This window comes from Enhydra lutris, unplaced genomic scaffold (genome assembly GCF_002288905.1).
Source record: "Enhydra lutris kenyoni isolate GAN:26980312 unplaced genomic scaffold, ASM228890v2 scaffoldscaffold94, whole genome shotgun sequence".
Taxonomy (NCBI): Eukaryota; Metazoa; Chordata; class Mammalia; order Carnivora; family Mustelidae; genus Enhydra; species Enhydra lutris.
Genome location: NW_019154178.1, coordinates 5,505,606 through 5,531,489, shown reverse-complemented (window position 1 = coordinate 5,531,489; position 25,884 = coordinate 5,505,606). Strand labels below are relative to the sequence as shown.

The following is a 25,884-nucleotide window of genomic DNA, read 5'->3' as shown; positions in this document are numbered from 1 at the left end:
TTCTTGGCTGCTTAGTTCCCTTCTCCAGGGGCCCCTCTCCTCCAGCTAGTTTTTTGTACATCCCTCCAAATATATTCTATGCACTAATCAATATCTATACACATATATACTCTTTTAAAACTTTTACACAAATGGGAGCACACTATACATATTTCTGCACTTTCCTTTTCTCACTGAATAATATATCTTGGAGGCTGTTCCATATTAATGCTTTTAACACTATCTCATTTCCCTTTTCCTTCTCTCTTTCCCCCCTCTTCTTCTGCAGTAGATACATCCCACTGTCGGGATCTATCACCATAAGTTATTCAACCAGACCCTAGTGAATAGATAGATTGTGTTCAGTTTCATGTTATTACAAACAGTTCTGTAGTTAATAGCCTTGTCCACCCACTATTTTGTACATGTGCAATAAATACTCAGATATGGAACTGTTGCCTCAAAAGATGTGTGCATTTTAAATTTTGTTAAATATTGCCAAATTGCCCTCCATAAAGATTAAACCAATTTGTATTACCATTGGCAATTATTATTGGCAATAAATAAAATAACAAGGTTTCCTCCAAAACAAATCATTTTTAGTAACAGTTGTTTTTGCCAATTCCTTGATTGAAGTGGAATCTCAAGATCGTTTTTTGTTTTGTTTTGTTTTGTTTTAAATAAGTAAGCTCTGTGCCCAACGTGGGGCTTGAACTCAGGATCTCAAGATCAAGGGTCACATGCTCTACCAACTGAGCCAGTGAGGCCCCCTGGCTAAGTGTCTTCTCAGAGGTTTAGCATTCATTTGTATTTCCTCTTTTCTTTTCTATAAATTCTTATATCCTTTGCCTCTTTTAAATTACTATTCATTTTTTCTTAGTGATTTGTGTGAGGGTTTGTTGTTATTGTATCAAAGCAATTAGACATTTGTGATGAGTTGTAAATAATCTTCCCAGTTTATTATCAGTCTTTGCTTCTCTTCACAGTATTTTTTAAAGATTGTATTTATTGTGGTATCTGGGTGGCTCAGTCATTAAGCATCTGCCTTTGGCTCAGGTCATGATCCCAGGGTCCTGGGATCGAGCCCTGCATCAGGCTCCCTACTCGGCAGGAAGCCTGCTTCTCCCTTTCCCAGTTCCTCTGCTTGCGTTCCCCCTCTTGCTGTGTCTCTCTCTGTCAAGTAAATAAATAAAATATTTTTGTAAAAAGGATTTTATTTATTTGAGATAGAGCACACAAGCACAGAAGGAGAGGGAAAAACAGACTCTGCATTGGGCAGGGAGCTGGACGGAAGCAGGGCTCCATCCCAGGACTCTGAGATCATAAGTGGAGCTAAAACCAAGAGTCAGATGCTTTACTGACTGAGCCACCCTGGAGCCCCTTCATGATATCTTTAACCATGTATAAATTTTTCATATATGAGGTTGAGTTTATCAGGATTTTTGCTTAAAGCTTCGGGTATGTCACCGTAATAGTCTAGATTATCTTATAAAAATTCCCTCAGGGCACTTGGCTGGCTCAGTGTTTATAGAGAGTGACCCTTGATCTCAGGATCGTGAGTTCAAGCCCCACGTTGGGTATAGAGACTACACCACAGTTACAACAACAAAAAGATTGTCCCATGTTTTCCTCTACTGCTTTCCCCCCCTAAAACGAAAATGGCTTTGTTTCTTGTGCCTTACTTAAATGATACAGAAAAATGAAATTAATTAAAAATCCTACCCCAAGTGAGGCACCTGGGTGGCTCAGTGGGTTAAGCCTCTACCTTTGGCTCAGGTCATGATCTCAGGGTCCTGAGATTGAGCCCCACATCAGGCTCTCTGCTCAGAGGGGAGCCTGCTTCCTCCTCTCTCTCTCTGCCTGCCTCTCTGCCTACTTGTGATCTCTCTGTCCAATAAGTAAATCTTTAAAAAAAAATCCTACCCCAAGAGATTAAAAACTGCTATCATTTTGAGTATATATCCTTTCAGACATCTTTTTGTGTGCACTTTCTTTTTTCCACTCTCTTTGGATTTAATTTACTATTCTCAGTTCTTGAGATAATGCAAGCCTTGTACATTTTCAGCTTTTCTTTTTTCCTAATATGTGCACTTAAGACTACACATTTTCTTGTTAAAACACAGCTGTAGCCCCATCCTGTAAACTTTGGCACATACTATTTTTATTATCATTGAGTTCCAATTATTCTCTAACTTCAGTCATAATTTGGGGGGTTATTTAGAAGTGTTTCCTAATTTCTAAATAGACTTTCATAGTTACCTTGTTACTGATTTGTAGCTGAACTGTATGAGAGCAAGAAACACTGTATATTTTAAATCCTCCAAAATTTGTTGAAATTTGCTTTATAGCACAATATGTCAGTTTTTAAAATGTCCCAAATGTGCTTAAAAATAATTTGTAGGGTTGGGGATGAGCTAAGTGGCTGATGGGTATTAAGGCAGTTGTGATGAGCGCTGGGTATTATAGGTAGGTAATGAATCACTAAATTCTACTTCTGAAACCAATATTACACTATATGTTTATTAACTGAAATTTTAAAAAGACGAAACAAAAAGGAAGATAATTTATAATTCGCAATTGTCGGTTATAGTGAACTATATATGCTTGCTGAATTCAGTTTGCTGCTCTCCTTATTTGTTTATATCCTTACTATTTTTTTTTTTTTTGTCCACTGATTCTAAAAGAAATATTCTCTATCAGTTGAGGTATGCTCTTTACCATGAGATGTGTTCGGTCTCCTATAATGACTATAATTTATCTATTTTTTTTTCCTTGTAGCTCTGTTCCTCCATATAATTTGAAAGTATTAAATGCATACAAATTTACAGGTTTCTGGTAAGTTGAACTTATTGATATGAAATGCCCTTTATTTCTAGTACTGTTTTTGCCTTGAAATCTACTGTATCTGTCATTACATAATTTTCTTTTGTTTTCTGTTTGCATGGTGGGTCTTTTGCCATTCTTTTACTTTTTCGTTTTGTGCCCTTATGTTTTAGTTTCTAGTACTTTACATTAATTGTGATTGGCTATTAATGTATATGGAATTAGTTTTGGTGAAGGGTATGATGTAGAGATCCAACATTTTTTCCCTAGATGTTGATTCAGTTGTCCTAACACAAATGCCTTGCACTGATCTAAGGTAACACCTTTATCGACACAAAATTTCTATATGTATTTAGGTCTTTTCACTTCTATTCTGTTCCATCAAGTTGTCCATAGGGTGTTATCCCATTGTTTTAATTATTGTAGCTTTGGAATACATTTTTTTCTATCTGGTTGGGCTAGCTTCTATTTGTTACTTTTCCTTTCCAGGACTTTCCTTTCAGTTCTTCTTTATTTCTCCATGTGAACTTAAAATATACTTATTTTTAAAAATCCTTTTTAAAGATTTTTATTTATTTATTTGACACAGAGAGAAAGATATCAGAAGTAGGCAGAGCAGCAGGCAGAGAGAGGCGGAAACAGGCTTTCTGCCGAGAGCCTGATACGGGGCTCCATCCCAGGACCCTGAGACCATGACTTGAGCCGAAGAGAGAGGCTTAACCCACTGAGCCATTCAGGCGCCCCTAATTTTAAAAATTCTGCCAAGGAGCACCTTTGTGACTCAGATGGTTAAGCATCTGCCTACAGCTTAGGCCATGGTCTCAGGGTCCTGGGATCACACCCTACACCAGGCTCCCTGTTCAGTGGGGAGCCTGCTTGTCTCTCTCCCTCTGCTCCTCACCCCAAACGGCTTGAGTGCTCTTTCTCTCGCTCTCAAATAAATAAATAGAATCTTTAAAAATTACTTTTAAAAAATCCTGCCAATATTTTTCTACAGATCATATTAAATTTATAGACAACTTTGGGAAAGTGACATCATTATATATTCATTCTCTCTATCCAAGAACATGATGTTACTTTCCATTTATTCAAGTTTTCTTTTACGTGGGTAGCATTTTAAAATTCAGACAGATCCTGCACATTCTTGTTAAGGTTATTCCCAGGCATTTTATCTGTTTTGTTGCTATGGAGTCTTTTCTTTAATTACATCTTTAACTTACTGTTTATATATGTAAAGGATATTTATTTCTGCATGTTACTTTCCTCCCACTTAACTAAATTCTACTATTATTTGTAGTAATTTTAAAGTGGATTCTCATGAGTTGCCTAGGTAAATAGGATATCATCTGCAATAAAGCTAATTACATTATTATTTTAGCTATATAAAAATGTATATAATAGCTGCAGCTTGGAACATGAGGAAGTGATGAAATATGAGGAGGAAACTTCTTTCTGTTAGTTGTAAGTTAATTAATGATAAACTAAAATAGTAACAGGATTCTTAGCATTTTAAATGAGTTCAGGCCCTGGACACATGGTATTCTAGAAATCAGAAGTATTATGTAAGTGATATTGTGTCCCCTTTATATAATCTAAAGAACTCACAATATGGCAAATGTCCACATTTTCAAAGAGGGAAATTCTAGATGGTGAATTCTGGAAATTAAGGATTATTGATTCTTAGTAAAATTATGGAGGAGTTATTAAGGAGTGATTTACGAGCAATGAGAAAGAAGGCTGTGGTTTCCAGATGCCCACAGTCATCCAGGCTCCCAGGGTGTCGGGTCTCTCTTGCCTTTGGACCTTTTGCAGGTGTCCCCGGCCTAGGATACCCCTCCCCATTCTCCACAAGATGACTGGCTCTATCTTGGCCCTCTGGTCTCTGTTTCCATGTCACCTCCTCAACAGGAGACCTTCCCAGATCATTCGTTTTCCTGTCGCAGCCTTCTGTTCCTTTCCTTCATAGACCCTATCTCAATTTAGAATATTTTTCTTTCCTTAGTGAGCTCCATGAAGACATGTCTGTTTTGTTCACCACTGTGTGTCCCCTCCTGTATGCCTATCACAGCATCTGACATCAGTAGATGGTTATCATACTTATTAAATAAATGACTGAATGACTTACCTTGCATGTGTTACTAGATTTTTGTTTTTAAGATTTTACTCATTTATTTCACAGAGAGACAGTGAGAGGGAACACAAGCAGGGGGAACAGGAGAGGGAGAAGCCCACTCCCCACTGAGCAAGAGCCCGATATAGGACTCTATCCCAGGACCCTGGGATCATGACCTGAGCCGAAGGCAGACACTTAACGACTGAGCCACCCAAGTGCCCCTAGATTTTTTTAATACAATTTATTTGCTTTGAGAGAGAAAGAGAGAGAACATGAGTGGGAGGAAGGGCAGAGGGAGGAAATGTTTCAAGCAGACTCCCCACTGATCAGGAAGCCTGCAAAGTTGGGGGTGAGGGCTGCGGCTGTAGGGCTCAATCCCACAAACTGACTAGGACCTGAGTCAAAACCTACAGTTGGATGCCTAACTGACTGAACCACCCAAGTGCTCCAAATCTTTTTTTTTTTTTTTTTTTTAAGATTGTATTTATTGGGATGCCTGGTTGGCATCAGTCAGTTAAGCATCTGCCTTCAGCTCAGGTCATGATCTTGGGATGCTGTGATCCAGCCCCGCATTGGGCTCCCTGCTCAGTGGGGAGCCTGCTTCTCCGTCTCCCACTGCCCCTCTGCCCTGCTTGTGCTCTGTCTCAAATGAATAAATTAAAAATCTTTTTAAAAAATGATTTTGTTTTCAAGAGCATGAGCCAGAGCATGAGCGGCCGGTGGCGGGGGCGGGGGCGGGGGTGTGGGTGTGGGAAGGGGAGGTAGAAGCAGGCGCCCTGCTGAGCAGGGAACCTAATGCCAGGCTTGATTACAGCACTGCAGGGCCATAACCCGAGCCAAAGGCAGATGCTCAACCAACTGAGCCACCCAGGTGCCTCGCCAGTGTTACTAAATTAATAAAGCTAGGAGAATGTCACAGACAGTATGTTTTTTTGTTTTGTTTTGTTGTTTTTATTTTTTTAAAAGATTTTATTTTTTATTTATTTATTTGACAGAGAGAGAGAGAGATCACAAGTAGGCAGAGAGGCAGGCAGAGAGAGGAGGAAGCAGGCTCACTGCTGAGCAGAGAGCCCGATGCGGGGCTCGATCCCAGGACCCTGAGATCATGACCTGAGCCGAAGGCAGAAGCTTAACCCACTGAGCCACCCAGGTGCCCCTTGTTGTTTTTAAAGATCTTATTTATTTATTTAACAGAGAGAGAGAGATCACAACTAGGCAGAGAGGCAGGTAGAGAGAGAGGGTGAAGCAGGCTCCCTGCTGAACAGAGAGCCCAATGCGGGGCTCGATCCCAGAACCCTGGGACCATGACCTGAGCCGAAAGCAGACGCCTAACGACTAAGCTGTCCAGGCGACCCCGGACACATTCTTTTAAAAGGACAGAGAATGGGCTGGAATATAGCATTTTTATTTGACCAACCAACCAAGAACTGATTCTCTAATTAGCTAGGGAGGTTGGCCTAACAGGGATCTTTTGGGGAAGGGCCTGTCGGATACCAGTGACTTGGAAGTTGTCCCCACGGGGGCAGCAGAGAGCACTGATAAAGAACCTGGGAAGTTTCTGAAACCAGGGAGAAGTGTAGCACGTAAATATTGGGTAACATTTATAGAATACTTACTATGGGCTGGGCTGTATGCTAACACCTCATATATGTTAATTTCATATAATCATTAAAATAATGACCCATGGGGCGCCTGGGTGGCTCAGTGGGTTAAAGCCTCTGCCTTCGGCTCGGGTCGTGGTCTCAGGGTCCTGGGATAGAGTCCCGCATCCAGCTCTCTGCTCGGCGGGGAGCCTGCTTCCTCCTCTCTGTCTCTCTGCCTGCCTCTCTGCCTTCTTGTGATCTCTCTCTGTCAAATAAATAAGAAATCTTTAAAAAAAAATAATGACCTATGGGGTGGATGTTGTATTTGCCCTTTTACAGATGAGAAAAGCTCAGAGAAATTAAGGAACTCGTCCAAAGACTTATTGGTTAAAGTCAGAGCAGGGGAACAAAAAAAGGGAGCCGGTTAAGGAGAGTTTTACAAAGATCATTATGATTCAGTGCCGGTGGTCCTCCTCCTTCCATTCAGGAGCGAGGAGACACTGGAATTCTAGCTTATAGTTTGGCTTAATGTTGGGTTTGAAGCTGAAATGAAGTTCGGAGCTAGTCAAATGTTGGGTGAAAATGAGTAACAGGAACAGCCTGCAGTTAATGGGGACCCAAGAACTAGAGAGAACAGAAAGGTAAGCTGCTGTAGGATAAAGTTCAAGAGTAAAGGGGACAGGGATATGGAAATCAGAATGGCCCTGGAAGAGTCAAGAGTATACTTAGAACAGTGGGTTGTTAACAGTGGAATCTTCTTTAAGGGAATGTCTGTTCTGTAAAGATTTTAATTTTGGCAGAGCTGGGGAACAGCATGGACTGGGACAAGCAGTCCTAACAGAGCATTCAGATCAACAAAGGTACAACATCTACTATTTGAATTGGTATGATCATTGATTTGGAAAAAAAAAAAAACCACTTAGTGGGGACATAGTAGCTATCTGGAGCACTGACATGTAGCTGAGGGGACACAGGACCAATAAACAGAAGTGACAAAGAAAGAGATTTTCCCAAGTTCAGAAAAAATGCTTCCTAATCACCGAACATTAGCGAGTTAGGAACGATAGGCAGGACACAGTGGAACTGGGAGCACGTGAAAGGTTAAAGATGGCACCGAAGGAAGAGACAGCTGTGGGGACAGTGCTGAGAAGCAGAAGAGGAGGGGAATCGGGATCAAGCTGAAGCGGCCAGTGTCAGAAAGTTGGAGGGATGATTTCTTGGCTGAGGCTCCAAGGAAGGGATAGGAGCTCATGTCAAGGAACATCACAGCTGTCTGGGTCCTGATGAGTCTTCCTCTAGGAAAAGCCAGGGAGCATTCTGTGAAGAACATCAGGCTGGAGAGGAGGCTGCGTACAAAGGAAGAGTTCTGGTGGGCTCAGGGGGAAAATGAGTGGGGTAGAAATTCCGACTTTGTCTAATGGACGCAACCTTCTAAAGCAGAGGCTGTTCATCTCGACAATTGTGCTTTCTTTTCTTGCAAAAACTCATTTCTCCTTGAAGGTGATGCCACTGGCTCCTTTACCCTTTAGCCCTCATGCTTGTTGACATCAGCATCTTGTTCAGTAACCTCTCAGCCAGCTCTTCCTCTCATTCTGGGTGGTTTTAGGAAAATCTGTATGACTCCTAGTTACTGCTTTTTTTAAATGTTTATTTTTATTTACATGTATTTTTTCCCTAGTTACTGTTTGACCTTCTCAACTCCAACCTATACTCCTACTTTCAATTCCTTATCTTCATCAGTTCTTGCAACACCGTTCTGTCTTTTCTTTTCTTTCTTTTTTTTTTTTCTAAAGAGCTAATCCAGCTCCAATTTATTTTTTATTTTATTTCTTCAAGTAACCTTTACACCCAATGTGAGGCTTGAACTCACCATCTCGAGATCAAGAGCTGAATGCTCTACCCACTGGGCCAGCCAGGCACCCTCACATAGGTTTTTCTTTCTTTTTTTAAGATTTTATTTATTTATTTGGGAGACAGAGCACAAGCAGGGAGGGAAGGAGAGGGAGAAGCAGGCTCCTCGCTGAGTAGGGAGCCCAACGTGGAACTCAATCCCAAGACCTGAGATCATGACCTGAGCCAAAGGCAGGGGCTCGACTGACTGTGCCACCCAGGCGCCTCCACCCTACTCCCCCTCCGGTTCTTCCTGATAGCAGCTTCAGTGCTATAGTAAGGATCAGGAGAGGCAGCACTGGTGGGGCCAGAGGTGGCTTCAAGGTCCCTTGAAAGACTGGAACTGGCAGCCATGATCCGTAAGGATGGAACAGCACAGGGCTCAAATCCCACATAATATCTGGGGGAAGGTTCACGAGCTGGATTTGACCAAGCTTCTAGGAAAATTAGGTCTGCAGCTAAAGGCACCTTTCCTATTAGCTGCCTTTCTGGGGATATGTAACACTTTTAACAACTTTGATCCTCTTGAAATTCTCTCTTCCTGGGTGCCTGGGTGGCTCAGTCGGTTAAGCATCTGCCTTCAGCTCAGGTCATGATCCAGGGGTCTGGATGGAGCCTCCAGGCTGGCACTGGGCTCCCTGCTCAGTGGGGTGTCTGCTTCTCCCTCTTCCTCGCCCCCCTCAAATAAATAAATAAAATCTTAAAGAAAAAAAAAAAAAACACTCTCTTCCCTCAGATTCTATAAGAATCGTCACTTAATTTTTATTCTTTCTCATTGGCTGTTCCTTTTCAAAGATTCTCCAAGGGCTCCTCTTCACGTATTACAAATGTTGGAATTCCCCCAGAGCACTCTTCTTAGCCCTCTGCTGTTCTCTGGAGTTTGCCCAAATCCACGGCTTCAAGTGCCACTGAAATGTTCGTGATTCAGAATTTCTGGCCTATACATTACTGGAGTTTTTTAAAAAAGTAGCTTTCTATAAAAGTAATATATGTACATAGTAAAGCAAAGTCAAACAGTGAAGATGGATCTAAAATACTAAGTAGAAACCTTCATCCTTCATCCTCCTCAGGCCCATTCTTCATGGTTACTTTTTTAAAAATCTTGTTTATTTGAGCGAGAGCGTGAGCGAGCGAGAGGGATCCCAAGACTCTGGGATCGTGACCTGACGGAAAGCAGACACTTAACCGACTGAGCCCCGAGGTGCCCCCATGGTTAACTGTTAAATGCCTGTGTAAATGTGCCATCCGTATTCTTCTACTCATGCTTTTCTTTCCACTTAGTAATTTCCATTTAATTCTCCCTTATTCAGATCTGCGTATTCAATTGCCATTGGTACCATAGGTCTGATTGTCCCACAGGGATCTAAAAGTCCTCCCCTTTCTGTGGAATCCTGACTCATGCTACACCCTACAGCTAGCCTCTTTTTTACAGTCAACACCACCAGAAAACTCTTTCTACATTGTCCATTTCCAGTCACTCGGTTTACTTCACTCTGGTTTCTATCCCACAGTATCTCTGAAACAACTTTCTCCAAAATTACCAAAGGACTTCCTCTTGCAATACCCAATGGACACATTGTAATACAAACCTCCCCTAACCTGTTACCTTTAACCCTCTGACCGGTTTCCCTGGTACTTCACTCCTGGATTATTTTTTCCCTTTCTGTCTGCCCCTTTTCAGTGTCCCTTTCTCTGTTTTCTGCCCTCCTCTCATTCTCCAGATGCAGATACTCCCTCTAGACCGTCTTATCCACGTCCCTGGCTTCAACACCTCTGTTCACACACTCGCTCGCGCACACGCCCCAAACTCTTTGGCTTCCAACCCACATGATCTCATATTCGACTGTCCAATGAGTGGGTATCTAAACTCATCCTCTCTCCCCAAACCAAAGACAAAATGGCATCACTTTTCCTCGGTTACCCAGCTCAATATACTGGGGACTAACCTCTGCCTCATCCCCATTTCCGATGTTTTTTCTCTTCCGCACTCTCCCTCCTCTGGGTCAGACAACAGCCGTCTCTCGCGGAGAAGAGCTTTTCAACTGTTCTGGCCCCTAACTTCGTTCCCTCCTACCCATTCTCCCCACTGCAACCAGCGATCTTTTAAAAATGCAAATACGGTTGTTCGCTTCCCTGCCAAGGCTCTTCAGAGTTGACTCGCTGCCCTTCGGGTAAAATCAACGCACTCGCAAGGCCTTGCGTAATCGCTCCCTCCCATTCTCACGGGCCTCATTTATTACCTCCTTTAACCAACACGCCTCTGACAGCTCCAGAACGTACCCGGCCCCCCAGCCCCATCTCCCGCCAGTCCGGGAAGCGGGCGCTTAACAGGCAAACGCTCAAAGAACGAAATCCGAGGGGGCATGAGGGCAGCACTTCCAGCTCCGGACGGAGGTTTACCGAGCGTCCGGGTTTACCGGAAGTTCGGGGCAAAGGTCAAATCCCGATCGTGACCCTTTCCCGAAGTTCGCGGGGCCGTTCGACCCTTGCAGTATTCCGCCCTTATGAGTCATGGCTGCTGGTCCCAGTCTTTCGATGGGTCTTGAAGTCGACGGCAGCCAGCTCTGGCGCCCCCAACGTTCTCACACTCAAGAATGCAACCCTCACGGCCTCCTCACTAGGGCCCCCGAAGCCGCCGTCAGGAAGAACCTGCGGTGCCCGCTTGCCCCAAAGCAAGATGGCGGCCAGTCTCTAGTCTCCCTTCCCACACTGAAGCTATCCACGCCCCGGTTAAGGCCGCTGCCAGGCTGCCCTCACCTAGCATGGCCACCCCGGCTCATGCCTCACTATGGTCTCGAAGCCGCCGCTAACCGGCCAAGTTCCGGGAGGCGCTGCTCAGGACGAGGCCGCCCCCCCTCCCCCACGCCCGCGGCGGCGGCGGCGGTGGCGGCGGCGGCGGCCGGAGCCCGGATGCGGCGGCGTGCGACGGGACGGGAGGGCGGCGCGGATGGATCCAACATGGCGGCGCCGAGCCTGAGCCGAGAGTGAGGCGGCGGGGTGGCGGAGTGGGGAGGGGGAGGCGAGCGGGACGGGGCGGGGCCGGGCGGGGCCGCGGAGGGCTTGGGGAAGGAAAGTGGAGGGGGAGGCGGAGGCGACGTCCAGCCCGAGAACCTCGAGAGAGGGAGGTGACGGGACGCTGCGAGGTGGGGGAGGGGAGCGGCCGAAGGGGCGTGCGGGGGAGGTGGCAACTGTGGGAGAGGGCAGGGGCGAGGCGGGGGAGTGGGCGCGGGGAGGGGCGTAAACAAGGGCCGGGCCGGGCCGGGGGTGTTGGCGCGGCCGAGGTGGGAGTGGGGCTGCGATCCCGCCGGATTGAGGGCGGTGGGCGCGGGAGGGAGCGGCCGGGGGTGCGAAGGGGAAGGGGCTGGTGGCATGTGGTGGGAGGGACTGGACTCTTGAGAGTGGTGTTGTGAGGAGGTGGGAAGGGTTGAGGAGGGGACTTCAGACGTTTTGGGGGAGGTTTTGAAAGTGTTACATTGGAGGTGGGAGGGGGAAGGGCCTAGGGGAGAATTTGGGTGGAAAAGGAGAGCACGGAGGTTTGGGGGAATGGAGAGCGTGGCGGTGTGACGAGGGAATGGGGAAAGTGAGAGTCTAGGAGGAAAGTTTGGGAGGAAGGGGAATGGCCTGGGAGATAGGACAGTGGAGCTGCACGGGTGAGAGAGGTTGGGGGTTTCCCTCCCCGCTCCCCACCAAAGGAAGACAGAGCAGAGTTAAGCGGCATCAGTTGCAACCAATTCTAATTGCCAGGCCTTTAGCTTTTAATAGGGTGGGAAGGGCAGAAGGGAATGGCTCAGAGAATTGGGGTTGGATGAGGGCTCAACTGGATTTGCTTTCCAAAGGCTCCCTGACTTACTGCTCCCTTGTTTTTCCTGGTTACCCAAAGAAGGAGAAATGGGGAAGCCAGTGTCACTGCCACCAAAGTGTAGAAGGAGTAAAGGACTTTTCTAGTTTCTAGCAATTAGCAGGGTAAGAATGGGGAAACAGCCGAGCTGAGTTGGACCCCTGTATGCCAGGGTGGAGGCTCTGGAAGTCTGAGAAAGGGAACAGGAAACAGGGTGGCATCTAGGCAACCGGGATAATTAAATGAGTGCTTTAGTGTCCAGACCTTTCTTTTACTGTTTAAGTGCTAAGAGGGAGGGGTCAGTATTTGCATATAGAAAATATTCCCTGGTGAAATGTAGATGTATGAGTGGATGCAGCCCTGGTGGCTGTTTTGTCCGCACTGTGTGCTAAGGGAAGGGGCGGAAGACAGAATTTGGAGGATAGTTCTGCTCTGATAAGCGAAGTGATAGAAAGCGCCTTCTTTAGCTGTAACCATTTTCCCCGCCCCAGGTTCTCCCTAAAGTTGAAAGTCAGTGTTAATATTGTAACAAAATAGATGGATCTCCTAAGGAATTGAGGAGTCAGGTGAGAAGGTAGCGGAAGATAATTGGTTTTCCCACAAGTTGTTGAATTGCCCGTAAGTTGCCATGAACCACTGAGGCTGGAAATTCTTGGGAGTTGGTACTGTTTTGTGACTCTTGTTAGTAGAGAGTTAGGGGAAGCCTGGGGAGTTGGTTGGCGGTGAGTTCTCTCATTTAGCTCTGAGTGGATCATTTTAATCGAAATGGCTTTAGGGTGTCTGTGTATTCTTGTAACCAAGAGTAACTCTTTGGGCCTTTGATGTTTGAAAATAAAGCTTGAAAACTGACTCCCCCCCCCCCCCATTTGTTTTTGTTTTGCTGCTGGCTTCCAACCTTGTGCTAGGAAGAGACCTGGGAAATTAAGTTTCTTGCAAAGGTAAGTCTGGAACATTTTTTTGTTTTTGAATGATGGAAGGGAATGAATGGCAATGGCATGAGAAATTTATTGGGGTTGAGCCCAGTAATGGGTTAGATGCTGGGAAAATGAGTTTTCACCTACACAGCGGAGTGAATGAGGTCTGTTGCAGTCACTGTCTTTCTGGGTAACTGGAGATTGGTAGAAAGGAAAACAGAGCAGAAGTTACCAAGCCCCCAGCTTGGTTTGTTATTATCTAGTCATTTTGGTCAGCTCAGATAGAAACATTGTTTAACATATGGGACATTGTACTCTAACACAATCGGCTACTAAGTTACCCTTGAGGGATTGCAGCGGGTGAGGAGGGCACCTTCCATGGGAAGGCTTTTTCTCTAGCTTATACTTTCTTCTAGTTGTTCAGGGTTCCTGGAATCTTCCTATTGAAAACATACTATGTAATTCTTTAAAAAAATTTTTTTTAAAGATTTTATTTATTTGGCAGAGAGAGAGAGAGAGCGCTCAAGCAGGGGGAGCAGCAGGCTAAGGGAGAGAGAAGCAGGCTCCCCACCGAGCAGGGAGCCCGATGTGGGGCTTGATCCCAGGACCCTGGGATCAGGACCTGAGGTGAAGGCAGTCGCTTAACTGACTGAGCCACTCAGGTGCCCCACATACTATGTAATTCTGACGTCCAGATATTTGGTTACATTTTCGCTGTCCCACCAGCAAGAAAGCTCTGGCTATCTCTCAGTCATCTTGAAGCTTTTCCATGTTTCATTCCAAGTTTCAAGACATCACTCTTTTTTACTTCTTCCACATGACTTTCCTCCCTAAGGGTTTCAGAGAGAGATTCAAATACTTCTGGTTTTCTGAAAATATAGATATCATCTCTGTTGAGATAAAACTAGAGTTTTGTCTTCATTTCAAGAGATCATTCTTTTTTTTAAGATTTTATTTATTTTTTAGAGAGGCAATGAGAAAAAGCATGAGCAGGGAGGAAAGAGAGAAGCAGGTTCCCAGCAAGCAGGGAGCACAATATGGGGCGGGATCCCTGGACTCCAAGATCATGACCTGAGCCCAAGGCAGATGCTTAACCGACTGAGCCACCCAGGCGCCCCTCTTTCTGTATGTCTTCCACATGACTGTCCTCTACAGGCTTCAGAGAGAGTCAAGTACCTCAAAAATCACAGAAGTCATTCCTGGTTGGGATGAGACTAGACTGCTTGGAAGCGGAAACCTGATAGGCTGTTCTGTAGATACATATAGACTGTTGGCACTTGGCTGGTTTGGACCTCCCTAAAGAAAACAAACAAAAAACTACAACTCCAGGAAATGCAGCAATTCCTGGGAATAAAAAATTATTCTTGGGGTAAAAATAATAATAAAAAAAAATTGGGAAACTGTAACAGGGGAATCATATATTAGATTCTCAAACGGACCCAAACTAGCCAGCGGGATCAGGACTCCTTGACTGGCGTGTTTTGTTTGTCTCTTGATATCTGGCAATATTTCAGACACCAGGACTTAGGAGTTCTTTTTAATCTATTTACAGGGGGTACGTTCTTCTTACTACTCTGCTATCTTTCATCTAGGATCTCTGTATATTTTAAGCTGTGTTCCCAAGCTTCACTGCCACAAAAAGCTGAGTATATTTTGGTTGAAGAGGAAGTTGGCCATGTTCTTTTAATGCTGAAGTTAGATAGATTCTTGGAACCCCATCTGGATTGCCAAATGAGTGAACTCACCATCCTAGACGATAAATAACTGGGTGGGGGGGGAGCTGCCTATTAGCCTGCATGTCAGCCTCCTGACATTTCTTTCAAGGACATGGCCTTGGGAAACTTAGACTTCTTCTACATTTTGCTTCATTGAGTAAGCAGAATGTCTGATCAGCGGTTGAGCAAGGAAGGGTCTGCAGCTGGTCGAGTTTCAGGACTTTAAAGATGGCTGCGAGGGTTAAGTGCCGGATCCTTTTTGTTCGTCTTGCAAAGGATGGCATTTCTCTTATCTTCACAGAGGTCCAGCTTGAACTAGGTCACATTCGACCTCCCGGAATGGGGCAGAAGAGAGTATAGCCTCACCACTTGCTGCTCACCTGAATGGCAACAGCAGGTGATAGAGAAGCCAGGGTTGGAGTGGGATGGAACTCCTTAGTGCTCTTGAACTTGGGAGTTAAATAAGTCTGTGTCTGACTAGCTTTTCTTTTCTTCTGGAATATTGTTGGATGGGTTTGGGTCGGAAGGACCCAGTGGCTTCCCTCTCTAGATCTAGGGTGGAAAGTGACATGCCGTCTCTCTTCTTTTGACCCTTCATCATGGTCCATCTACAATAGGGTTTCTCAGCGTCAGCATTTTTTTTCTTTTAAGATTTTATTTATTTGAGAGACAACGCATGCGCATGTATGCGTGTGTAAACGTGAGGGGGGGGAGGGGCAGAGGGAGAAGGAGAAGCAGACTCCCCACCGAGTAGGGAGCCCACCACGACACAGGGCTTGATCCCAGCACCATGGGATCATGCCCCAAGCCGAAGGCAGACAGGTAACCGACTGAGCCACCCAGGCGTCTATCATTATCGACGTTTTGGGCTGGATAATCCTGTGTCGCGGGGGCTGTCCTGTGTATTATAAGATGTTTAGAAGCATCCACGGCCTCTGTTTGGCGCAGGCTGGTAGCACGGTCCCTTGCCCCCTCCAGTCGTCATAGTCTAAAATGTCTCCCAGGGGCGCCTGGGTGGCTCAGTGGGTTAAGCCTCTGCCTTCAGCCCAGGTCATGATCTCGGGGTCCTGGGATCGAGCCCCACATCAGGCTCTGTGCTCAGCAGGGAGCCTGCTTCCCCCTCTCTCTCTGCCTGCCTCTCTGCCTACTTGTGATCTCTCTCTCTCTCTCTCTCTCTAATAAATAAATAAAAACTAAAAAAAAAATAAATAAAACGTCTCCCAACATTGCTGCACTTTCCGGGGGTGGGGGTGGGGTGGGAGTGGGCAGAATCCTCCCTGGTTGAGAACCACTGACCTAGAAGCTCTGATATTTGCTGGCACTTTGAGTGATCCAGCCTGGGATCTAGGACTTAAAGGTGCCTGTGTTTTCCCTCAAATCTAGAGAGTTAACCCTCAGAGGACAGAGGCCTGTTAGAGAATTGCATCCATTGATACGTGATTAGAACCGTAGCGCTTTCCTGTATTTGGCCTCATTTTCCAGGGGGAAGGTATGTGGGGACAATATTCCTTCCCTTCTGGGCGTTTATAGTCGGGACCCTTTGAATTCAGGAGCTCTCTAGCCACCTGCTCTGTGGATTGATCGAATGTGAAACCTTCCCATCTGCTTTTTCTGGGCTCCTGGCAGCCAGCAGCTGGCCAAAAGGAACAGGTGGGATGGGGAACAGGGAGAGGTCTAGGGAGGCTCAGTTTTCTCATGTTGCCTGCTATGAGCAAGGAGTTACTTTCCTTCAGTCCCCCACCCCGTCCCCCGTGTTCGTACCAGAAACTACAACAGGTGAAAGGAGAGGAAGAGGCAGAGAAAACCAGCCCGTAGTAGGGTAGCTCTTTTCCCAGCTGTTTCCCATGCTCGGGGGTGGGGGTGGGGCATCTGGGTTCTCATAAGCAGATACGAGCTATTTTTCTTGTCCGCGTATCAGAACCCATGATACAGGGCTAAGTGATTCCAGGGTGGACCTCCCCTTTTCTTAAGGGAAGGAGTCTCTGCGTCTGTTTTAGGATTATTGAGGAAGAGAGGACCAGGTCCTACGTGCTCTTTAGTTTTCACAGAGCCTATTAGTTTGACTCTTCTGAAGCAGCTTATCGTTTTTATTCTCTTTCTTAACCTAGCCTCAGTTTCTTGGTGTGTAAAATAGGGCAGCCTGTCCTGTTGTTGAGGAGTTGCCGGGGAGTGGGTAGTCCTGCACAGTGTGGAGGAGGCTGACTAGAGTGTATGCAGGTAACGTGGTTGTGTGTATCGGTTTCTAACAAAGTCCTCTCTCGGACTTGTAGGAGTTTCTTAATCGGTATTGCTTGCGATGATGTCCTGGAGACTAAGTTCAGTTCAGGAAGTCGTGAGTACTACGTGCCAGTCTCCAGCCGTTGCTAGGCACTGGGGATGTAAAGATGAGTATGACTTAGTCCATCTACATGAGTTGTTTAAGGTCTACTAGGATAATGAATACACGGATAGTTTTAGTACACTTTGATAAGGGGTTTAAAGGGAGTACGCACGGTGTTCCGTAGGAGCACAGAAGAGGACTACTTAGCCTGGCATGGAGGTGTGGAGACTGAATTTGAAGATGGTGTCGGAGTTGACTTTTAAAGGATGAGTAGGAGTTAGCCATCTGCAAAAGGGTGGTGATGGGGCATATATGGGACAGTGGAGGGAGAGGGGCACTCCAGAAAAAGGAACAGGCTTAAGAAAGGGACAGAGAAAGGAACCGCATGCTGTATTTGAGCTATAAACAAACTGGTAATGGGGGAAAATAAAAAGTGGGTTATGAGGTTGGAGGGGTAGGCAGGGCCTGATCTCAGAGGTTTCGTGTGCTGTGTAAGGAGTTTACCAGTGTTCTTATAGGTAAGGAGGAGGCTGTAGATAGGTCTTAAGCAGAAAAGTGATGTGGTCAGTTGTGCATTTTATTTATTTTTCTACAGATTTTACTTACTTGTTTTAGAGAGCGAGCACGAACAGGAGGGATGGAGGGAGGGAGAGAGAGAGAGAGACTCTCAAGCAGACCCTGTGTTGAGCGTGGAGCCTGATGCGGGGCTCTGTCCCAGGACCCTGCGATCATGACCTGAGCAGAAAGCAAGAGTTGGATGCTTAACTGACTGTGCCACCCAGGTGCCTCTCGGTTGTGCGTTTTAGATAGCTAATTCAGCAGGATGTGGAGAATGGATTTAGGTGGGTTAAGACCGTTGGTAAGGAGAGCCCCTGAAGAGGGTGTTAACCATAGTCCTGGAGAGAGATTATTGGACCTGAACCAGGGCAGTGGCCGTGGAAAGGTGAGGGGATTGAAGACATACTCAGAAGTGGCTTCAGCAGGAGCTTATGATGAATCACGTGACTGGAGCCGTGGCCAGGGCGCAGCGGCGTTGGGTGGCACGGTCTGGCGGAGCAGCACGTGTGCGTGACTAGCGTGGACACGGAAGCCTCTGAACTTGAGGCTTGGTTACTGGCTGGTCACTGACATTACCTAGCTTGATGGTTAACTTTGTGAATCAAATACCGAATGATAGGGGCGCCTGGGTGGCTCAGTGGGTTGAGCCTCTGCCTTCGGCTCAGGTCATGATCTCAGGGTCCTGGGATTGAGCCCTGCATCGGGCTCACTGCTCAGCAGGGAGCCTGCTTCCCCCGCTCTCTTTAAACCTGCCTCTCTGTCTACTTGTGATCTCCCTCTGTCAAATAAATAAAAATCTTAAAAAAAACAAAAACAAATTATAGAATGAATGTCAGGCTGCTGTTAGTCATTGTGAGGGAATGGGCAGATGCCAACCAGGAGGGAAGGTTAGAAGGGGTATATCCACGTGTGTAGACATCAAGGGAGTACACCTGGCATAGGAGAATTAGAAGAGCTCATGTGGGAGCTTTAAGCTTATTAATGTTTGCTGATTTGAATCCATGAGTTTGGGTGAATAGCACTGATTAACCTCCTGTGCAGTTACACTTCTGAACTTGGTTGGATTGTAGGAAAAATGAGGATGGGATTGCGGGGGATGGGTCTGGGCCGCAGAGGTCGAAGATGCTTGTCTCTATGAAATCTCTTTCTGGGGGCGCCTGGGTGGCTCACTGGGTTAAGGCCTCTGCCTTCGGCTCGGGTCATGATCTCAGGGTTCTGGGATCAAGCCCCACATCAGGCTCTCTGCTCAGTAGGGAGCCTGCTTCCCCCTCTCTCTCTGCCTATTTGTGATCTCTGTCTGTCAAATAAATGAATAAAAATCTTTAAAAAAAAAATCTCTTTCTGTTGGCACAGCGATTTCACATGTAGTTTCTAATTGGACCCTTGACAAGTCTGGAAAGTACTTTCATTCGTGTTTTGGTGTGGGGGGGCAGTGACTCACGTAAGGTCTCCCAGCTCCATGGCTTGCTAATGACACAGGCAGACCTGAAACTAGTTCTCACCCCAAAAACTGTCTCCCTCCGGTCTGTAAGTTCATCTGCTGCAACCTCCATGTTAGAGTGAACTGTCTCCTTCTTTTCAGTTTTGCCTACATTTAAGAGGTGAGCCGGTTGGGGGGTGGGAGGGAGAGCACAGGGGACCGAAAAGAGTATTTGGGGCACAGGAGAACAATCGGGGGAACATCTGATAGCAACTCCCACTGAATATGCTGCATGGAAATTGCGGAGAACATTCTCTCTTACGGAAAGTGACTTAGGACAACCTCTGTTGGATGGGAGAGCTCTAGGCTTTATTTTTCAACCAATACTTACGGAGCATTACCCCATGCCAGGCCCTGTGTCAGGGGCTGGGGATAGATGAGTGAATGAGACCAGTTGTGGCCCTCGAGTAGCTCACGGGTTCTCTCCTTGTGCTTGCAGTACGGTGGGGATCGCAGCCGCCGCGCAGGGATTCTGGAAAGCCTCGCGCGCCTGAGCCCCCAGCATGGCGGGCCTGAAGCGGCGGGCGAGCCAGGTGTGGCCCGAAGAGCGCGGAGAGCAGGAGCACGGGCTCTACAGCCTGCACCGCATGTTCGACATCGTGGGCACCCACCTGACACACAGAGATGTGCGCGTCCTTTCTTTCCTCTTTGTTGATGTCATCGATGACCACGAGCGGGGCCTCATCCGCGACGGACGTGACTTCTTGCTGGCTTTGGAGCGCCAGGGCCGCTGTGACGAGAGCAACTTTCGCCAAGTGCTGCAGCTGCTGCGCATCATCACGCGCCACGACCTGCTGCCCTACGTCACCCTCAAGCGGAGGCGGGCCGGTGAGCGAAGCCCAGAGGCCAGACGGGCTTGGGGGAGGCCGGGCCGAGCAGCCTGGGAGTCCAGGCGGGACGGGGTGTTGACCCTGGGGGCTCCCTGGGACGAGAGAGGAGACGAGTTAGGAGTGACGGCTGGATCTTTTCCTGAACGACTCCCTCCCCTCCTATAGTGTGCCCCGATCTTGTAGACAAGTATCTGGAGGAGACATCCATTCGCTATGTGACCCCCAGAGCCCTCAGCGATCCAGAACCGAGGCCTCCACAACCCCCCAAAACAGGTAAGAAAATAGTAACTCTCCTAATGTTCGTCTTCAAGAAAGACGACACCAGGGCGCCTGGCCCGCTCAGTAGAGCGCGCGACTCTCTATCTTGGGGTCATGATTTGGAGCCCCGTGTTGGGTGTAGGGCTTACTTTAAAGAAAAGGGGGTGCGCCTGGGTGGCACAGTCGGTTGAGCGTCCGACTCTTGGTTTTGGCTTTGGTCATGCTCTCGGGGTTGTGGGATTGAGCCCCGCGTTGTGCTTCTTGCTCTCTGGGGAGACTGCTGGAGATTTTCTGTCTTCTCCTAGCTCTCCCTCCTGCCCCTCCACCCTGCACGCACACATTCTTTTTCTCAAAAAAAAAAAAAAAAAAAAAAAAAAAAGACCCCAAACCCATCCTTTTCCTAGCTCTGCCAGCCTGAATGAAAAGATACTGTGTCTCTCTCACCGCTGCCCACCCCCTCCACCCTCTCCACCCCCCAGTATCTAGCCCCATAAAAATCAGGTGAGGTGTTAATGCTTCACCTGGGTCCTGTAACTATCCCCACATTTTGTCCTCTTTTCAGGTCACTTTACTGATAGAGCTTTTAGTGCTAAGTCTAAACGATTCCTTTCTCATTCTAAGGTAAGTGTTCACATTTCTGCTGCCTTTACCATACTATGTTTTTTTCCCTTTCTACCCTCTGGTCAGTGCCTCCCCACTATCCTGTGGTGTGCTGCCCCACTTCGGGCCCTCAGATGTGTAGCAAGCGGCCAGCTCGAGGGAGAGCCACCCTTGGGAGCCAACGAAAACGCCGGAAGTCAGTAACGCCAGACCCCAAGGAAAAGCAGACATGTGGTGAGGAAGTTGAAGGGTGCTAGAGGCGGCATAGACTTGAAGGGAAACGCAGCTGCTGTGAGGGTTCTAGAGGCGGAGGGGACCTGAAGGGGAGGCAGAACTGCTGAGAAACCGGGCGGTGTAAGGCTGGGGTCGAACGGTTGAATGACTTGCTGGGATGGAATAGTTAGTCTCTGGGGAGAAAACTCCCTGTCTCTGTAGCAGTACCTCTCGGCTCCCTCTAGTTAATACTACAGCAGAGGGACGCCGTTACCACATCCTTACTGTTGGGTGAACCAGGCATGACCGAGTACTAGAAGGAACTCGGGTGCCTGTTAGTTAGGAGGGGATCTCCTAGAAGGAAGGTGCTGCTAGTGAGCAGTGGCTATAACCTGCCCCAAGCTTGGCCCGTTTGAGGGAATCTCTGGTGTCGAGGCAAGGATTTTGGGGGTACATAGAGAAGAAGTTGTCCTGGGGAGAGGCAGAGAAGTGGGCAGGCCCAGCTTCCCCTCCCAGCTGTTCGGTTCCCCCTTTGGCGCGTGGGTTGTCCGCGCCCCCTCACTGCAACCCCGTGTACATCTCTTCTGTCCCCCCAGACATCAGACTGCGGGTCCGGGCCGAGTACTGCCAGCATGAGACCGCTCTGCAGGGCAACGTGTTCTCTAACAAGCAGGACCCACTGGAGCGCCAGTTTGAGCGCTTTAACCAGGCCAACACCATCCTCAAGTCTCGGGACCTGGGCTCCATCATCTGTGACATCAAGTTCTCCGAGCTCACCTACCTCGACGCATTCTGGCGCGACTACATCAACGGCTCGCTACTAGAGGCGCTTAAAGGCGTCTTTATCACAGACTCCCTCAAGCAGGCTGTGGGCCACGAAGCCATCAAGCTGCTGGTGAACGTGGACGAGGAGGACTACGAGCTGGGCCGGCAGAAGCTCCTGAGGAACTTGATGCTGCAGGCACTGCCCTGACCTTCCCTCTCTCCGCTCGGGGGACTAGTCCCACCGCCTGCCTCTGGGGCCTACATACTGTTCTGGGGTTTGTTCTCTGCCCTTCCGACCAATCACACCCCTGCCTTTTTTTTTTTTTTTTTTTTTTTTAAGGAAGAGACGAAAATGGAAGTGGTGTTCCCCATCCCTCCCTGCACCCACATGCCTGGGCCTCCCCTTTGTTTCCCTTATCCACGTACCCTCCTAATGTGTGTCTCTACAGCCACCTTGCCACTGAGCCGTAAGACAAACGTAGAGGGAGAAGCAAAGGCTACGGAACATAGTCTTTGTAAGGGTCGGAAGTGAACACTGCTTTTGGGTGCGTTGCGGGGTTATCCGTACTTCTGGCTTTATGAGGGCTCTTCAATTTTGTCTGAAAAACCAAAGGGCTGTGAGTAAGGGAGCTGTGTGGAAGGTGGGACTCTGAAGTGTATTTTGGAAATGAATCACCACCCTCTCCCAAATTATAGAATTTTTAAAAAACGAAGCTGTGGCCCTTTCCGCGCTCTCCTGGCCTCTGGTGCTGCTCCTCTCTGCCCGGTCCCCTCCGTTGCAGGGCTGCAGACCTCTGCCTGGTGCGGCTCTGTCCTTTGTCCCCTTTGCCAAACCCTCTTCAAGGGAGGACTGGGTAAGAGGACTGGGCCAGCCAAGTTGCCCCTCCCGACAGGGTGGACGGAGAAGGGGGTGCTGATTAAAATACACTCCCCCTGAGAAGGGGAAGGGGGAGTGTGAGACTTCCCTTCCATGTTCAAGTGAAAATAAATCATGTAGCCTGCAGCCCTTTCCCCTTGGCTTTCTTCTGGCTGGAGCAAAGGGCATCACAGGTGCAAGTGAAGTCGTTGATAATCACCTCCTGTCTTCTCTTTCCTTCCCCATTCTCTAGCCCACCCCCACCCCCAAGCGTCGGAGCGTGGGGCTGGGACATGCACTGAGTGTTGCACTTTTATTTGGGTAGGGAGGCATGGCGAGTGAGCCAGGAGGCCTAGCGCTGGAGCCTGGTCCCACTGGTGCACCACCACCTCCCCCTTGAGCTCCCAAAGGAGATGTCCGGACACAGACTTTATGATGATTCTATTTTTTTCAATGCCAGTGCTGCTCAGCCCTCAGCAGAAACTCAGTTTTCATGAAATAAACAGTGACTATATAAAATTCCACCTTTCTGAAACTGAAATCTAAGCTCAGGTGAAAGTTTCTTCTTTCCCAAGAAGCCGAGCCTGTGTTCCGTGGAGAGAGGCAAGGTTCTCCAGGGGAGGGGAGCCACACCTGGGTCCTGCCTTCAGGTCACAGCCACACCAGCTCACGGGGAGTCTCAACTCCTGGAAGTCAGTGTCTTAAGATGGCAGGCGGCCCAGACTGCCATAGAGGTCAGGCCTGCGGTGCTGGAACACGGGCAGGTGTTGGCGCAACTGCCGCAGGTAACGGAGGTCGATCCGGGCAAGGCAGAGGCCTGGTCCTTCAGGGCAGCGGGCCACCACCGTTCCCCAGGGATCCACCACCATGCTGTGGCCATAGCTTGCTCTCTTCTCATGGTGGCGTCCACACTGTGCTGCTGCCACCACGTAGCACTGGGTTTCAATGGCACGGGCCCGCAGCAACACCTGGGGGTGGGGAGACGTGTGTCCACTTAGGCAGGCAGCAGCTAGTGGGAAATTGATAGGTGATGAACATTACAGGCCAATCTACTCATTGTGACCATTCTGATAACTGCCTGGGAATGATTTACTATGTTAATTATTCTTCAACATAATGAGAGGCAACAATCTAGGGAATGAATTTTCCCACTAGGTGGAGAGGGGAAGAAAACCCTTCAACTGGTAGGGCCAAGGGAGGAGAATGAAGTTCAAAGAAGGCCTGTATGTTTGTGTGTGTGGTTTTTTTGTTTCATTTAGTTTTTGAAGATTGGATTATTTATTTGAGAGGGAGAGAGCACAAGTAGGAGGGGCAGAGGGAGAGAGAATCCCAAGCAGACTCCGCACTGAGCGCAGAGCCCCATGCAGGGCTCGATCCCACAACCCCCAGATCATGAGCTGAGCTGAAACCAAGACTCGAATGCTCAACCAACTGCACCCTCCAGGCGCTTATGTTTTGAAGAGGGGTCCTTTTACCTCCCAGTGGGCTGGGCCTGTAACAGATCCAAAAGCAGAAGGGTAGGTAAGTATTTCTGCTCCAGCCTGAGCCAGTGCCAGAGAGAGTTCCGGAAACCGCATATCATAGCAGATAGCTAGACCAATCTGGAATGAAAAACAGCCTAATGCCCCTGTCCCGTTTGTCATAGCATCTAGGCATACCCGCCGCCTGCCCCACTCCTTAGGGCTTGCCATCCTCTATTACTTCAAAGTACGTCTATTTTCCTCTTCCCCGCCTCATCCTTTCACAGCTCCCACCTTGCCTGCTGGTGTACTGACAGGAGACTCAAGACTGGGCCCAGGAATGGTAGAGTCACTCTCATGCATAGGCCCCTGTCCTGGAATCTCCACATCACACAGATGGGTCTTCCTGTAAGTGGCCACCACTGACCCTGGAGGAAGAAGGAGAAGGAATACTCAGTGCTGGTGTTCTAGAAGCCCAGCTTAGCTCCTCTCCTCTCAGGGGGCTAGCTCATGAGCTAGGATCAGAAGCACAAACACCCCTAAAACTCTTGACCAAGGAAAACAAACCGAGGTGAGAATTCTGCAGAATGTTAGTTTAGCTAGAAGAGCCAGGAAAGAGATGGCTAAAGAGTTACAAAGTCTCACCCTTGTCGTTCAGAAGCACGTGACAATTGTAGATTTTCTGAGTCTGCTCCCAGTCTTGGCCTCGCTCGTGGAAACCACCCAAGGACAGCCAGAGTCCACATTCCCTGGGGGGGGGAGGAAGGCAAGGGGGAGGAGGCAACACTAGCAACTCTTCTCAATGTTCTACCCTCCTGTCTGGAAATTTGGGGACACTGCCCAACAGAGAAACAATCTTTCCCCGATACCTGGCAAGCTGAGTATATTCTCCCAAAAGGTTTCCACCCAGTGGCTCAGACAAATGTAGTGTCTCTGCAGGGTCCCTTGCAATGAAGTCAAATGCCTCAGGCAGGAAGGCGAGGCAAGCACCCAGTCTCGCAGCCTCTCGAACAAGCTCAGCGCATGTTTTGAAGTTCTCCTGCTTGTCCGGTGTTGATGTTACCTGGCACACAGCCACCAGTGGCAGTTCCCAGGAAGAGGAGGAGATAGCCATGGCTCTGGCCCTGTGAGTTGGCACAGGCAGGACTCAGATATCCCAGAATGGGGAAATGGAAGTTTAATAGTAAGGGTCCCAAGTGGGGTTGCAGGAGGGCTGCAGGGCCCTTTGATTTCTTCTCCTCAGGGCACCCACTGATGAAATGTTCTGTGAATGGCTGGTACCCCGTGTTTCCCACCCTCTATTCATTTAACAAACATTTCTTGAGCATCTACTAATTGACAGGCACTGAGAAATGAGCAGAACATGTTACCTGGGCTGTGCACAAAGTACTGAGAGTCGAGGTATCCGGAGTCCAGGACACAGAAGAAGGGACAGGAGCTGGTGAGGAGGCCTGACGATGAAGCCCAGCCTGAGGAAGGTGAGAAATTATGACACCAACCGCTCCCTCAAGCAGTGTATTTCTAGGATTCTCTGACCTCTCCATACTGTGAGCCTGAATCAGGGCCCTCCCAGTAAAACCCCCCAAGTCTTCAAAACACTCTTTAGTGTGAGTAATTATGGGCTACAGGAAGAGAGTATAAAGTGGGAAGATAGAGGAAAGGGCTTTGCTCGGCGCCTGAGTACCTGGA

At 48.0% G+C, this 25,884-nt stretch overlaps 2 protein-coding genes across 4 annotated transcripts in view; one reads left to right on the top strand and one right to left on the bottom strand.

Moving 5' to 3' along the window:
- Positions 1 to 11,700: 11,700 nt before the first annotated feature.
- On the top strand, positions 11,701 to 22,225 carry LOC111138913 (death effector domain containing). The gene is made up of 5 exons (XM_022490909.1): positions 11,701 to 13,164; positions 19,653 to 20,041; positions 20,209 to 20,316; positions 20,989 to 21,135; positions 21,711 to 22,225. Exons 2-5 carry the CDS (start codon positions 19,717 to 19,719, stop codon positions 22,085 to 22,087), a joined length of 957 nt encoding a protein of 318 aa, XP_022346617.1. The 5' UTR covers positions 11,701 to 13,164; positions 19,653 to 19,716; the 3' UTR covers positions 22,088 to 22,225.
- Positions 22,217 to 25,884, bottom strand: part of LOC111138912 (nitrilase 1) — a 4,529-nt gene continuing 861 nt past the window's right edge. Inside the window, exons 2-7 of one of the 3 annotated variants that reach the window (XM_022490907.1) lie at positions 25,566 to 25,664; positions 25,065 to 25,319; positions 24,841 to 24,944; positions 24,490 to 24,623; positions 24,211 to 24,336; positions 22,217 to 23,703 (exon numbers count right to left, since the gene is read on the bottom strand). In XM_022490907.1, the coding sequence (XP_022346615.1) occupies positions 23,437 to 23,703; positions 24,211 to 24,336; positions 24,490 to 24,623; positions 24,841 to 24,944; positions 25,065 to 25,309 (876 nt within the window). In that variant the 5' untranslated portion in view covers positions 25,310 to 25,319; positions 25,566 to 25,664 and the 3' untranslated portion in view covers positions 22,217 to 23,436. Of the gene's footprint in view, positions 23,704 to 24,124; positions 24,337 to 24,489; positions 24,624 to 24,840; positions 24,945 to 25,064; positions 25,320 to 25,565; positions 25,665 to 25,884 lie in introns of those variants that run through there. The other 2 variants (XM_022490906.1, XM_022490908.1) reach the window with 2 other exon arrangements.